This window comes from Gymnodraco acuticeps, unplaced genomic scaffold (genome assembly GCF_902827175.1).
Source record: "Gymnodraco acuticeps unplaced genomic scaffold, fGymAcu1.1, whole genome shotgun sequence".
NCBI lineage: Eukaryota > Metazoa > Chordata > Actinopteri > Perciformes > Bathydraconidae > Gymnodraco > Gymnodraco acuticeps.
Genome location: NW_022990161.1, coordinates 109,509 through 125,825, shown reverse-complemented (window position 1 = coordinate 125,825; position 16,317 = coordinate 109,509). Strand labels below are relative to the sequence as shown.

General features: G+C 39.6%; 1 protein-coding gene across 3 annotated transcripts in view; it reads left to right on the top strand.

Annotated features, from left to right (window-relative positions):
* Positions 1-9,886, top strand: part of LOC117546995 (C-type lectin domain family 12 member B-like) — a 56,984-nt gene extending 47,098 nt beyond the window's left edge. For 2 of the 3 annotated variants that reach the window (XM_034217448.1, XM_034217450.1), the window contains 4 exons: positions 3,005-3,343; positions 3,440-3,603; positions 3,739-3,842; positions 3,919-4,844. In XM_034217448.1, coding sequence (XP_034073339.1) covers positions 3,005-3,343; positions 3,440-3,603; positions 3,739-3,842; positions 3,919-4,048 — 737 coding nt within the window. In that variant the 3' untranslated portion in view covers positions 4,049-4,844. Of the gene's footprint in view, positions 1-3,004; positions 3,344-3,439; positions 3,604-3,738; positions 3,843-3,918; positions 4,845-9,590 lie in introns of those variants that run through there. The other variant, XM_034217449.1, reaches the window with a different exon arrangement.
* Positions 9,887-16,317: the final 6,431 nt, after the last annotated feature.

Genomic DNA, 16,317 nt, shown 5'->3' with positions numbered 1-16,317 from the left:
GACAAACCGTAAAGAATATTAGCAGCCATTTTTATCTGTTTACATCATTAATTAGAAGATTTGAAGAACTATAGTGCGAATGCTCTATAGTTCTTCAAATCTGTATTCTTCCCCTTATTTCAGCCAATACTTTGGCTCTCCATAACTTCAGCTTACTTTCAGCTACAGAAACCATTCAAATATTAAACTATTCAACCTTTTCAGGAATCGATGGGAAACCTTCAACTTTTAAAAAATATGTCATACTTTTTGAAATATTCAGCTTTTTAAACTCTTTTTTAACATAAAAGTAAATGGGAGGAGCCTTCAAAATCCTCTTTAACTATACCTTATGCCAAATGCTTCTCCTTCCACATACTTTCAGCTAGAAACTTCATTCCAACTTTAAAATGATCACAAGACCTTCAGCTATTCAAGAATGATTCAGATCTTTGATATATTTTACACTTTTTGAGATATTTAACTTAGTTTGGAGCTTGGTGGAGGGGCTTTCTTCAGATTTTAACATTAGTGTGGATGGAGCAGCTCGTTAAGTCTAGAGTGCTTTGAATCTCAAAACAGAGTGGAGGACAGCTTCAAATTCTCCCCAAAAATGTTTTTAAACTTGCCATAATTCCCAAACCCTACATTCCTCAGACATATTTTTTCATGAAAAATGTAAGAAAACCTCTCTTAGGTTGGAAAATAAAAAAAAATTAAGAAAAAATATTAAACAAAATGGCTCTTGAGGGCATGAAGAGACAAAAAGTCCACCTAACATTGATTCCCATGTTAAAAAAATCCGGATCTTTCTTCAGAACAGAGAGAATTACACTTTAGACAAACTGCTCCCATCTTCACATTTACCACACAAAACCCAAAAAAAAAACATATATCAGTTCATTGGGGTTCCCTGATCCTCACGGTCGGTTAATTCTTTGATAGGAGCGATAGTTTTTGAACAGGTGGCAAAATTGTCAGATATGATCCTCAATGCATTCTTAATGACACTCAGTGCTGCAGCTGGTAACCATGGTGTTGCTGGGCAGATTGAAAGCTTTGATCTCTGGGCTCACACAGGTGTTATGATTATTTGTCATGATTAGGTGCTCAGCACAGAAACAAACACTGACAGACTGGACTTTCACAGACTGTCTCAGCCTATTCTTTTCTGTCTGATGGAGACTTCAACAGGTTCCACATATTTTATACATTATTGGTGACGTATGGTTTTAGTCGAAAAGTTGCTTTCCCAAGCCTTTTGACTTTCTTTCTCTTCTTAATACAAATTCATTCACTACTACTTACATCTGATATTTAACTCCTTCAGCCTATTTTCAGCTGCAGAAACCATTCAACTATTACATTATTCAGCTATTTCAGGACATCAAGGCTATACATGTTTATACCTTTTTTAAACCTTTTCTTTTAAATATTAAGCTTTTTCTGCATTTTTGTAGCTAAAAACAGCTACCATTCAGCTAATAACACATTCAGCTTTTTCTGCATTTTCAGCTAAATTCAGCCACAAATGTTCACAGTTTACAGCATTCACACGCATTTTCTGCAGGAAATGCATTTTTCTAGTTTGATATTACATTGCATTTAGCTGACGCTTTTATTCAAAGCGACTTACAATAAGTGCATTCGACCAAGAAGACACAACCTTGAAGAAAACAGAATCATATAAGTACATCAGGTTTCATAGAGCCAAACATTTCAAGTGCTACTCAACTGGCTTTAGATAAGCCAGTCCTTTATTAGTATATAAGTGCTTTGTTAGTAATTATATCGCTCGAAGTGGAGTCGAAAGAGATGAGTTTTCAGTCTCCCCCGGAAGATGTGTAAGCTTTCTGCTGTCCTGATGTCAATGGGGAGCTCATTCCACCATTTTGGAGCCAGGACAGCAAACCCACGTGTTTTTGCTGATGGGAACTTGGGTCCCCCTCGCAGCGAGGGCGCAGCGAGCCGTTTGGCTGATGCAGAGCGTAGTGCACGCGCTGGGGTGTACGGTTTAACCATGTCCTGGATGTAGGAAGGGCCAGATCCATTCGCAGCATGGTAAGCAAGTACCAGTGTCTTGAAGTGGATTCTAGCAGTTACCGGAAGCCAGTGAAGGAAGCGGAGGAGCGGAGTGGTGTGGGAACATTTAGGAAGGTTGAAGACCAGGTGAGCCGCTGCATTCTGGATGAGCTGCAGAGGTCGGATGGCACATGCAGGTAGACCAGCCAGGAGGGAGTTGCAGTAGTCTAGGCGTGAGATGACGAGAGCCTGGACCAGAAGTTGCGTTGCTTTCTGGGTCAGGAGGGGACGTATCCTCCTGATATCAGTCATGTACATGCCACAGTATGACAGTGTAGAAAGTATTATTATGAGCGTCTTCCTCTTACAGAGTCGTGCAATGATGACGCATCTTTGTAGGCCAACATGGAGGTAGCATCCATTAATGTATTGTGCTTGTTTTCCCAAATAAAGCAACATTATCAATCAAGAAGCCGTTCATGTGGATGAATACATTCATTAGTTTGAGACTTTCCTATACTGTACATACCTGCAGCTCCATTAGTGGGAAATACAGACAAGCATGCATACAAATAATTAAAAGATGAGTCAAGTCATATTCTATATTTCTCTTGTTCTTAACAAATCACATGATCAGACCCAAACGACAATGAAAGTCTATCTAATGTCTATCTATTAACACATGTCATGTGTCTTTCATGTTACTGAGCCTCTGTGAAGTTCTGAGTTCATCCCACTCTCTCTACCCACCAGCGCTTGCTATTTCACAAATGTGTGGCTTGAAGACTTCCCCATTTCACTCCTCTCTTAGTAATGTTGCCCTCAAACCACAGTGACAAGCAGTTTCAGGCAATGTGAAATATCAATGGGTCTGAGAATTGGAGAAGTCAGAACACTTTGAGACGGACTGAGATATTTTTAGTTGTAGTCTTTTCGGATTTGTTGAAACCTTCCAAAACGTGCATTATCACCTTGATTAAGGAGCTAATTTCTCATTTTGCAGTTCCTACATTAAGCCATGAGAGTGATCCAATCCAGTTAGAAGAAGTCTCAACTCTTCTGGCAAACAACAAAAAACTCAGCTTAGAAAATGCAAACTTGAAGAGGGACAACCAGAATCTGACGGACCAGTTGGGCAACCTGACAGAAGCCTATACCGTCTCAGAGAGCAACGTCAAAAGCCTGTCTGCAGGAGTCAAGGAGCTGACAACACGAAACCAGGAGCTGGAGACCGAGAAGAAGAACTTGAAACAGCAAATACAAAACATGGAGACAACCTGGAATGAGCTCAACGTCAGTCGAGCTCAGTGGAGCATCGATGAGTACTGCAAACAACCAGGCAGTAAGTTCTGAGCCCATTAATAAGGTACAATAATAATAATAACATTAATATCCAAATGCAGTGATGTTTATTATTGTATGGACTCTGTTGTTTCAGATCAAACGTGTAAAGCTTGTCAGGACGGCTGGAAACACACTGAGTCCGGCTGCTATGTGTATAATGACGCTCACCTTCCTAATCAAAAAACCTGGGAAGAAGCTCAAGAAGACTGCAGAGGAAAGAATTCAGATCTGGCTGTTGCTCATCATTTGGAGGAAAAGGTAAACCCATTAATATGATGCAATTAGAAAGTAATTGTGTTTTGTGTTGGTTTGAACACACTTTGGGTCTTTAGGTCATTATGTGTTTATTACAGTTTAATGTTTAAATATCTGACAACTCTCTCTGTTTACCAGGAAGCAATCATTACTAACAGTTTAGGATCTAATGGATTCTGGATTGGTCTGAGAGTTGAAGATGGGAAATGGAAGTGGGTGGATGGAAGTAATCTGTCTGATAGGTAAGAGATTCATTACTAAACACTTTGAATAATAACATCTATCTGCCTTTCTCTAAACATCATGTTCTCTCGTCAGCTGGATATCAGTTCCTGATCCTGTTGAAGGTCGCTGTGCATTGTTTTACAAGGACAAAAACAAATGGTCATCAGTGAGCTGTGAAGAGAAACATCAATGGATCTGCCAGAAGAAGGCTCTCTCTGTTTAAACAAAGCAGTCATACTAAGAAGGTTACTGGAAACTCTTTGAGAAACAGATGAATTAATTGTGAATAAAAACTAATTCCAAACAAAAATATAAAACAGAAAAAGGATAAAAACAGTAATTCCAGAAACGTTTCTCAAACTGGATACAAACAATAAAACACAAAAGTTAACTCATAATGTGGATTATTTTAAAATCGATGTACTTTCAGTTTGACTTAATTTCTATGGAGCTTGCTAAATTAATGCAAATATGTATTTCTTTAACATGTGATGGTGTTTTTATTAGATATGGATGGTTAAAATAGTTAAACTGTTTAGTGTGAATAATGTTATTCTATTGTGTTAGAGATGCAACGCTTCAACTCTGCAGATTATTGCAAAGACTATGGACCATGTTATTGTATTGCTTCTACCGGCCAGCAGAGGGCGCTGCATCACTTGTTCTCAATACAATGTTCCAGAGTCTGTTGAATAACTATGTTTCAAGGTTCAAAGGTTTATCGTCATGACATTTAGAAACTACGGTGTGATTATGTAATGTATGAAAACATGTGATCTCAGGTTCCTTAACAGTGCAATTAACAAGACATAAGAAATACATATAAAAAACAACTATACAAATATAAATAGTGCAAGCTCAGGTGTTTAATAGTCTGATGGCCAGTGGGATGAAACTGTCCCTGATGCTATTCTGATGACGCACAGTTTATGGATGATTTGTATCTATCTGTATTTGTGTCTTTGAGCAATGTCTTGTTTCACTCTGTTGTCACCAGTGAATAAATGTGCTGCCACACATTGTTGTTTTTGTGTTTCTCTTGAAAACATCAGTGCTTTAATCAAGTCTGGAGAAACATCTGATTCATGGTGCGACCATTTGGATGAGAATAAGATAGAAGGAGATCAGACCTCAATATCCAGTCACTCTGTCAACATCAGCACCAGCAGAGTTCCAGAGAGGGACAGGAAGTGGAGGTGGATTGGCCAAAAGAAGAGCAAACACTAAGTAAGATGTATGTATGATGATATGATGAGATAATAGTGTTTAAACTCATCGATGCATCAGTGTCCATCAATGCTGGTCAGTTCCTCTAACCCTTATGTTGTGTTCAGGTCTCCTTTAACCCACGGGGGTCAAACTCAAATACAGAGTGGGCCAACATTTAAAAATGGGTACTAGTCGAGGGCCGGACTGGTTCAATGTTTATTGCAGAACTTATTGAAATGAACTTATTGCACATATTAAACCTGGAACTAACAAAGCTTAAATTATTGCCTATAAAAACAACATTAAACATTAAATAATCAGTAGCATTCATTTCTTATGGCTCTATCTGCAGCTTTTCCAGAGTCATTTCTTGTGAGTACATTTCCCCACAGGCCAACAACAGCTTCAACAAAACTATTCCCCTCAAAGAACAAACCAAACATGCCCTGTTGTCCTGAGAGAGAAAGTGCAGAAGGAAGCATCCATTGAACTCAGTGTGCTGCTCTGTGATGCTAGCTCAGATACTTGGCATCTCATCTCGGGTGCAAGGTCATCAATGTTTGGGCTCAGGCTCTGAGCGGAGGAGACCCTCAGGATGGAGTGAAGGTGTGCGTGCGATATACCGGAGGGCCAGATCTAATAGGAATTAGAAGTTATCCTGCGGGCCGAAATTAAATCCAACACGGGCCTGATTTGGCCCCCGGGCCTTGAGTTTGACACATGTGCTCTAACCCTTATGTTGTGTTCAGGTCTCCTTTGACCCTTTTCAAGTTAACATTATATAATAACTACCTCTAGTTTTGATCAGAACAAGGCTTCATGATATCCTCCACAACAGCTCTATGAACACTACTAAACTGATTTTGACCATTGTAGCCAAGTCTGTATAGTCTCTACAGACTTATAATAGTCAGGAGAAACAATCTTATTCACGATGATGTAACATGTTTTAAAATGAACCAAAAGTAAATCAATATTTAGTCTCTAGCAGAGTTCCAGAGAGGGACAGGAAGAGGCATTGAGAGCATTTTGGTGACTAAACATACGTTTTTGGGGCCTAGAAATCCATGGAGATCCACATTGCAGTTAATATGATTATATTAGGAAATCCAATATGTTGGACGTGTGACTCTATTAAAACCCGGTGAAAGGGCCGCACGTTTTCAAGTTCCGGTTGAAACTATTTGGGAAGTATCAACATGACATGAGAACAGGAGATTAAAAAGATGCCATCTCCACCTCGAAGCAGAAGTCTACTGAACCGTCACATCAGAGAGACGCTCTCATCAGGACTGCAGCAGGACTTTGTTCGGGACCAAAGGAAACATAATCGAGGATATGGGTAATTAAAGAATATTCCAGAGTGTATGTGTGTGTGTGTGTGTGTGTGTGTGTGGTGTGTGTGGTGTGTGTGTGTGTGTGTGTGTGTGTGTGTGTGTGTGTGTGGTGTGTGTGTGTGTGTGTGTGTGTGTGTGTTTTTGTGTCTAAGATACAACCTATAATATGTTTTTCTTTTCATTTACCAACATGTTTTCCTGATATGACTATATATGCGTAAGTTGCTTTTGAGGCTTGACCACTCCCTAGCAGCACATTATTTTAAATATCCAAATTCATTTAAGATTGAATCTTTACAATTGTAATAGATCAGCTCTGCTGAACATAGAGACATCATGTTTAATGCATTTGGGATTTTTTAGAGTGAATTAGGAAGAAGCTTGTAGTTTATCAATATGTTAACCACACATGATGAACTATTGTACTAAATACTAAATGTGCTTCATTTTCAACAATAACATGAACAAATGTTTTACTTGAAAGAGGCAGATTTGAGTTTGTCTAATTGGTCTTTAATCTCGTTTTAAAAAGTCAGCATGATACACTTCTCCGTGTGTTTTTAGTTCTGCTTTTCTGCTCCTGATTCTTTGCGTGACAGCAACTGATTTAACATCGTTGAGTTTGATTATAAACTCCATCCTTTAGTGAAATGGTTCCTCGTGCGTGTTGAACATAATGGGAGGGAAGCTGCATATCTGATGAAACAGTATGTGTTTATCTTCCAGAGGAAATCACAGGAGAAGCTGACTATGTGAATGCACCAGAAGGCCCTGCGGATAAAAAGGCACCGCGTCCAGGTGAGCTGTGAACACAAGCAACCATGAGATCTATTCAACAGTCATATTATTTAAATAAAATAGTGATGAAGGTTAAACATGTGAATATTAAATCAGCTCTTTTTATTTTATATTAACTGTTCATTCATGTTCAGTTACGTTACTCAGTCCAGAGGCCGCTTTTATTCAATGCATTTTCCACCAATAGCAGTGTGTTTGCTGATAGCCATTATACAATCCATCTTTTGTCCAATGGTTTTTGAAGTTTGATCATATTGGGAGTTAAATTCACATCAATGCACACAATGCATACTTAATGATAATAATAATGTCTTGTTTTTCATTACTGCACATCATTTATTACAATTCTATTTCTGAGATATTCAATGTAAAACTGCTCTAGCAGTTTTACATTGAATATCTGTATTTTAGTATTTAAAAAATAAAAAAGTATGTTATTATATTTTTCTTAAAATAGTTTTCTATCTGTGTTTTATTTGTATTTTAATGTATGTACCACAACACCAAGTCAAATTCCCCCTATGTGTTCACCTACCTGGTAATAAACTGTTTCTGATTCTGATAAACTTCATAAAAACACATTACGTATTTATTTTTCAGAGGACACCAAAAAAGGATCTGCCCCAGAAGGCACCGTGGATACAAAGGCATCCCCTCCAGGTGCATGATCAATACATTTCACTATTTAATACTGTTTACACGTTTAAAATAAACATAAAGGTAAAACAGTGAGATAGTGACAAAGGTTGAAATGGTTTAGCTATTTTCGTGGTGTGTTTATAATGTATTGAAAGCATTAGCTTAGACTGTTTAATGATTTTGGGCTTTAAAATAAAGCTAATTTCCTGAGCTTGCACTATTTTTTGTATTTCTTTTAAGTCTTGTAAATGTTTATATTACATGTAACCAACTTGTGGCCACAGTTTGAGATTAAACTGAATCTATGTAAATTACTTTAAAACCTTTGTTTAGGTTTTTTAACTGAATGCTTGTTTTTCAGGCTTGAGGTTTGTTCTTCTGATAGCAGTGTGTTGGATCATACTGTTAGCCATCATGGGTCTCCGTATCTACTGTGAGTATCTTCTGAGTGAAAGTCAGTTCAACAGTTTGTATTAGATGTGACCTGAAGCTCTGTGACTCCGTCTGTTGATCCAACATCTCCCTCTCGTTTGCTGCAAGATTCTGCAATAGGAGGCTGAAATGTGTGTTAAGGGAAGTGTGTGTGTGAAGGGGGAAGTGTGTGTGTGAAGGGGGAAGTGTGTGTGTGAAGGTGTCTGCTTGTGTTCTCCATATTTTACAAAAGGCAGTGGTTTGAAATGTCAGAGCTGTTGTAAGAAGTCTACAATACAGAGGAGACCAGTCGCTTTCCAAATGCATGTAGCTCGTTGCTTTGTGAAGCAAACATGTGAACCCTTTCTTCAATGTTTATCAAGAATATTCAAACACTCAGAGACACAAGCCTTACAGCCCAACACCTTCTAAAAACTAAATTGCATTATCACTGTGAATAGAAGCTATGTTTTTTATTTTGCAGTTGATACATTAAGCCATGAGAGCGAGCAGAACCAGTTAGAAGAAGTCTCAACTCTACGGGCAACCATCACAAAACTCAGCTTAAAAAATGCAAACTTGACGAGGAACATCCAGAATCTGACGGACCAGTTGGACAACCTGACACAAGCCTATACTGTCTCAGAAAGCAACGTCAAAGACCTTTCTGCAGGAGTCCAGGAGCTGGAGACCGAGAAGAAGAACTTGAAACAGCAAATACATAACCTGACAACAAACTGGAATGAGCTCAGCATCAGTTGAGCTCAGTGGAGCATCGATTCCTACTGCTTAGGAAACACCGGTATGTTCAGATCCTATATATTAGGTCATCATTACAATATGTTCATACTGCAGGCATGATGCTGATTGTTTGGACTCTGTTGTTTCAGATACAAAGTGTCAACCTTGTCAGAAGGGCTGGTTACTCACTCAGCCCAGCTGCTATGCGTATAATGACGCTCACCTTCCTAATCAAAAAACCTGGGAAGAAGCTCAAGAAGACTGCAGAGGAAATAATTCAGATCTGGCTGTTGCACATAATTCAGAGGAAAAGGTAAACCCATTAATATGATGCAATTAGAAAGTAATTGTGTTTTGTGTAGGTTTGAACACACTTTGGGTCTTTAGGTCAGTATGTGTTTATTACAGTTTAATGTTTAAATATCTGACAACTCTCTCTCTGTCTTCCAGGAAGCAATCAATACTAACAGCTTTGGAAATAGAGGATTCTGGATTGGTCTGAGAGTTGAAGATGGGGAATGGAAGTGGGTGGATGGAAGTGATCTGACTGAGAGGTAAGAGATTCATTACTAAACACTTTTAGTAATACAATCTATCAGCCTTTATCTAAACATCATGTTCTCTCCTCAGCTCCTGGATAGTTCCTCCTGCTGACGGTCGCTGTGCATTGTTTTTCAAGGACAGAAACAAATGGTCATCAGTGAGCTGTGGTGCAACACATCAATGGATCTGCCAGAAGAAGGCTCTCTCTGTTTAAACAAAGCAGTCATACTAAGAAGGTTACTGGAAACTCTTTGAGAAAAAGATGAATTACTTGTGAATAAAAACAAATTCTAAACAAAAATATAAAACAGAAAAAGGATAAAAAACAGTAATTCCAGAAACGTTTCTCAAACTGGATACAAACAATAAAACACAAAAGTTAACTCATAATGTGGATTATTTTAAATCGATGTACTTTCAGTTTGACTTAATTTCTATGGAGCTTGCTAAATTAATGCAAATATGTATTTCTTTAACATGTGATGGTGTTTTTATTAGATATGGATGGTTAAAATAGTTAAACTGTTTAGTGTGAATAATGTTATTCTATTGTGTTAGAGATGCAACGCTTCAACTCTGCAGATTATTGCAAAGACTATGGACCATTTTATTGTATTGCTTCTACCGGCCAGCAGAGGGCGCTGCATCACTTGTTCTCAATACAAAGTTCCAGAGTCTGTTAAATAACTATTTCAAATTTGGCGCAATCAAGATTCATCTTTGACTTCAGACACCCCACCCCCTTCATCCACTGTAACAATATTTTTTTCCCAACATGCACCTGGTCTCCCATCCCTCTGGGCCCCCCTCCCCCCAAGGGAACTCCACCTTTCTCAACGAATATGTACACTAACACTGAACATGCACACATACGCACACATACACACACATACGCACACAAGCACTTATACAGATACACACACACACACAAACACACACCATCGGGTTGGGGGGCGTGGCATGAACAACATTGTCCAACAGAAGCTTGTTATTTTTTACTTTTTCTAGCATGAATCTATATGGGTCGATGTTGACCCGTAACACCACAGAAGTTACTATAGTTAATAATATTACGTTTTTTTAAGTTTTTTTTTTTTTTAAATTGTATTCTAATATTAGTCTATCATAGTCAGATAACATAATTATCCTTCTTCACTATAGGGAATATAATGAGTGAATTTAATCCCATTTGTTTCTTAAATATGTGGTGTTATGTGTTTTGGGGCCATAAAATAAAATTACAACAGTTTGTACGGTTATGAATGCATAATAATTTAGTTATGTAGTAAAACCAGTATTGGATGATAGTCATTATTTTTGAGTGTTTTGTACTGAGATAAATGATGGGTCAAAATTGACACGATGGACGGTACAGCTTCCGAACACAACACAAGGGCTAGATGTAGATATTACATACAACAATGTGTTCTGTCACAAAACAAGACACACACACCAAAATCATGTTACTGATTACACGTCATGTTATCATGTTACTAATTACATCGTGACTTATTGAAGGACCCAATTATGTGTATTAAAAATAAAAGAGTTTCTTGTTTGTCAGATGGTTGGATTCAATTACTTTGGGTGCATGCTTTAACAGGACGTTCCCAAACCAGTTTTATCAGTATTTGGGTGACTTGAAGAGGGTTTGTTTCCAACCTTCATCAACTCATCACTGGGGTCCCACAGGGCTCCATCCTGGGTCCCCTCCTTTATTTCTCCATGCATATAATTTGTCCTAGTCGTTTTCTTTCATATCGCTCGTTGACGTTGTCAGTAAGTTTGAATCAAGCCAAATAAGGTCAAAACGATTCGATAGGTTGCAACATGTCTGACTCTGTTAAAACGTCAAACCATAACCTCAGAGCAGACGCTCTCTGACAGCCTCAGGTCTGCAACAGGACTTCAGACTCTTGTCCAGGATGAACAGAAGAACTCAGCAGGAAATGGGTAATTAAATATATTCCAATTTGTATGTGTGTGAGTGTAAAACATTGCTTTTTTCTTTTACCGAGACATTGTCTACATTGTTTCCTATTCATAGTGTTTCTGATTCTTGACCAGATCTGAGCAACAAAGGGTTAAAAATACCAACATCTATTTCAAATTTGATCTCTAAAATTGTGATTTTCAAACTCTGATAAACACAGAATTATAAATGCAATGCATTTGTTTCTCTCAGAATAAGTTGAGTTAGAAGCTGTCGATGTATCAACATCTTTTATGAAAAATAAAAACAATTTGTTTATTTAAAATAAATCAGGTTTTAGTTTGTCTAATGGTTTTTAGCTTCAGCAGAAAGATATATGTTTGTGATTTTAAAAACAAAAGTCAGCGTCAGAACAATTCTCTGCGTGTGGTTTTTAGTTCTGCTTTAGATTAATATCTGTGTCTGGAACATTACTCATACATTAAAGCTTACCCTAACCCTTTTTGACTATGTTTAATGCCTCAAGAGGTGCTGTGGATAAAAAGAGAACCCGTCCAGGTGTCACTATTACACAAAACAATTCACATTTTAAAGCTTCTTTGGACTGTTAATTGTTGTTGTCTTATTTTCAGGTCGATGGTTTCTCTTCTTCACTCAGAATATTCTTCTGATAGCAGTGTGTTGGCTCATACGTTAGCCATCGTGGGGCTTCGTATCCACTGTGAGTACCTTATATATATGAATGTCAGTTTCATTGAAGATGTGTGTTTGTGTTGATCCTTATTGGTAACTTCCAAACAGTCAATGTTCACATGGGCACTTATTATTGTTAAAGATAGATTCCAAACATGGGAACCCATTCTCAAATATATATTATGATCATGTAAACACCCACAAAATCATCACAGCCGACACCTTCCTCTGTCTATCTCTGTAGTTACCTTTTTAATACTCTGCAAATGATGCCAGCCAAGCTGACTGCGCAATCCAAAACCTGAGAGGAAAACAAGCAGATGAATTGTGAATTAAACTATAAATCTTTGCAAGGGATTTGTTGAAACCCTGAAGAGATTAACATACGAAAGCTTCCAAGAGAGGCGCTTTAACAAAAAACAGAATTGTATTATCACTATGATTTTATTTTTCAGTTGATAGAGTAAACCATGAGAGTGATTTGTTGAAAACCTGAAGAGATGGACAGAAAAAAAGCTTCCAATAGAGGCGCTTTGACAAAAAACTGAATTGCATTATCACTGTGATTAAGAAGCCATGTTTTTTATTTTGCAGTTCATACATTAAACCTTGAGAGTGAGCAGAACCAGCTAAACGAAATCTCAAATCTACTGGCCGTCAATCGCAAGCTGACAAACCTCATCAACAACCTCTGGTTAGAGAATAGAAACTTGACCAGTAATTAACTTTTGAACCAGAGCGCCTAGAGTCATGTGTAAATGCACTTTTTGAGGTAAGTCGGCCACAAGGATTCAATTTCTGACATCAGTTTGGTGCGATGACATCGTTCGGACCCACAAATCCAAGATGGCCACCATCCGGTCGAGAAAATATACACGTTTTGAACGGGAACATGCAGGATCACGAGGTACCGGTCACGGCAGTAGAACAAGCACTCACTGTTATAAACTGAAGTATATATATGTACTATATATGGGGGCGGAGCTTCCTACAGGCGATATAGGCGTTTGCCTAGAGCGCCACCCAGAGGGGGGCGCCACAAATAAAAAAAAAAAAAAAAAAACGTTTGCTTGGCGCAGTTTTGGCTCTATATCTGCAACCATTATTTAAAAAAAAAAAATAATAATCTAACATAAGGGAAAATGAGCCAAAAATCTAAAATGGTCGGTCGGTCTAAGAGCCTCAGCTTTAAGTGTTCACAGTCAGAACATGCTAGAGCGCTGTGCATTGATGGGTATCTGTCAAGTGTTTTTAAAATTGAGCGTTGAGGAAAGAAAGACTAACGTTAGAGAACTGTGAAGAGGCAAAAGCCATCGGGGCGCAGTATAAAAACAGAAGAAGAAGAAGAAGAGAAACGTGCCAAGTTGAAAGGTAGGCTATGCCATTTTGATTGTATTGTCAACATTAGCGAATGGATCATGTAATCTTGCTAGTTAGCCAAGCCAACGTTAGCTAGCCAGCGTTTGTTATTACCATTCAGTAGAAACTGTCATAAGGCTATTTTGTTGTGTCATGAAATATAAATATTAGTAATAATAACAATGTTAGTTTTGGTGTAGCGAGCTACACGTTAAGTTTACCTCAGAAAGCAGATTGACTATCCGAGTCAAAAATTTGCCAAATTCAACCCTGTCATAATGTGCGCTAACGTTAGCTAACTAGCTCAGTGGTTCTCAACTCCAGTCCTGTTGAATGTTTTCGTTCCAACCCAGAACTAACACACCTGATTCAACTGTTCTAATAAGATAGTCATAGCTCTTGATTAGTTGAATCAGACCTGTCAGGCTGTCCAAATGCTTACTAACTAAATAATAGCTACATTTAACAAATGGAAATTATTCTTAATTTCTTATCTGCCCCCATATCAATATCTAATACGTAGGCCTACTTGTGTTTCTTATAGGGATTCATGAGTATGCCGCACGATATGGATCATAGCTTGTGACAATGTCCAACATTCCGTGTATCCTGCAGTGTGGAAGGGTTTGCAGCAAAGCCACCGATGCCATTACCTCAATTGAAAAATGGGACACTCTAAAGAACAATACAGAGTTATGGAGCGGTCTTGACAAGTTCGGAGACGTCCATACATCCATCGACTGGGATACAGGTCCCGTCGGACACTGTGTCCATGATACATGTAGGTTGACCTTATGCAATGCCACAAAACTGGAACAGGCCAACAACAGACAGAAAAAACGAGTTGTCGATTAATTCCAAGCTCAGTCTTCGTCTACGTCTGACATTAGTTCCACAGCTGCAACTCCATCTTTCAAGCGGCTGCGATCTAGTCTAGGGCTGATACACGATAAAAATAAATGTGTGTGGTGTTGTAAGACGGAGTCGGCAAAACATCCAGAATCAAAGTTGGTCCTGATTTCGTACGATCATGCATGGGCAGCGTTCAAGAGCCATACGGTGGCTCTGGAAGATGAACTAATGCGCGACAGAATCAACTGTCTGATCAATTATGCAGCTGATCAGCCGTATGCACTTGAGATCAGATATCATCACAAATGCTGGTTTAAATATGTTCGTAACTACCAGAGAATGAGTGAAGATGACAAACTTCCCCACATGCACAATGTCACTCTCCGTGAAGCTCAGACAATTTTCTTTGATAACATCAGAACAGTTATCTTTGATGAACATGAACTAAGGTCACTGCAGAGCCTCCTCAGAGATTACAGCTCTATCGTTTCTTGGTATGGATTCCCAACATCTGGAGTCAAGTCATCCTACATCAAAGATATCCTGACCCGGGAGTTTAAGGACAAGATCGGCTTCCACTCTCGCCCTCAGAGAAACCAGAGCGACCTAGTCTATGACACGTCTGGGAGCGGTTCATATGTCGAAGCAGCGATCTCCTCTATTGGTGTCAGCAGTGAGCAACTGGTGCAAAATGTGGCTGCGCGGCTCAGAGATGATGTCAAGTCCATCAAACTCGTCCCATGGCCTCCACGAGTCGAGGAGCTAGAGGAGGAGGAGGAACTCCCGCCTCTCGTTTTGCAGTTGCTATCGGCTTTGCGGGGGAAGCATGGGGTAGATCTGTCTCCAAGCCCACTTTCTCTCACCTCTCTCATCACACAGTACATTATAAAGCGACCCACCACTACCGCCATCAATGCCACCGTCACCCTTCACGGATTGACTCGTAGCAAGGAGCTTGTTGATTCGTACTACAAGCTGGGCATGGGGATCAGTTACCCGAACGTGCTTCTGCTACGTGATGTTTGGACAATGCATGACCTTGAGCGGTGCTCGGTCTGTCCGGCAGAGATCGCTGAAGGGGAACCAAGCATCAGTATCATCGACAATGACGATTTTCGGAACGATACATTGACAGGAGGAGGTACTTCACACCGCTGTAATTGGATGTTTCTGCAACGCGAAGAACGTCTTGTACATAAGCATGAGGCAAACACCCAGGATGAGCAACCGCGGATCAAACATGCCAAGACTGTCTCGGACGTGCTGACTGAGAAGGCCTCTGAGATGAAAACGGTTATGCCATATAGGACCGTCAAGCGTGGCGAGCCTCCGATCCGTCCTAAGCCTACTACTGTCTCATCGAGTACTGAGCCTCAGCGCCAGCGAAGCATTATTCATGCCCTTGCACGTGCTGATGTGAATGGTGACCGCCCTGTTGCAGCCGAACAGAATATCCCTTCGTACAACGGGTTTCACGCTGGATTGAATCTGTGGCAGGACAAAAGCAAGGCTTATTTTCATACATCTTACAATCAACCGCCCGACAAGTCAGTTGTGAAGGACGTCATGGACAAGCTGGTTACCATCATCGCAACTAAGCACATGCCCTTTGCCTTCTTAGTTGGAGATCATCCCGTGTATGTCCTCATCACCCTGCTCAAGGCCGAAAACCCAAGCAAATTCAGTGCCATTGTACCTTTTCTTGGTCCCTTCCATACACAGTGTGTGATGATGAGTGCCATCTACAAGCGGTACAAAGGTAGTGAACTAGGTGAAGTACTTGTCGCGGCTGGAGTTATTGCCGATGGCTCCGTCGATCGTGCACTGAAAGGCAAACATTATAAGAGGGGGCTACGCTGCTTGCGACTCATGTACGAGGCCCTTATGTGTCAGCTGATGAAGGAGAACCTCGGGCCCGACCTGGCTGATGAGACGAGGGAGAACCTTGACATTCTGAGAGATACGAGTCAATCCGAG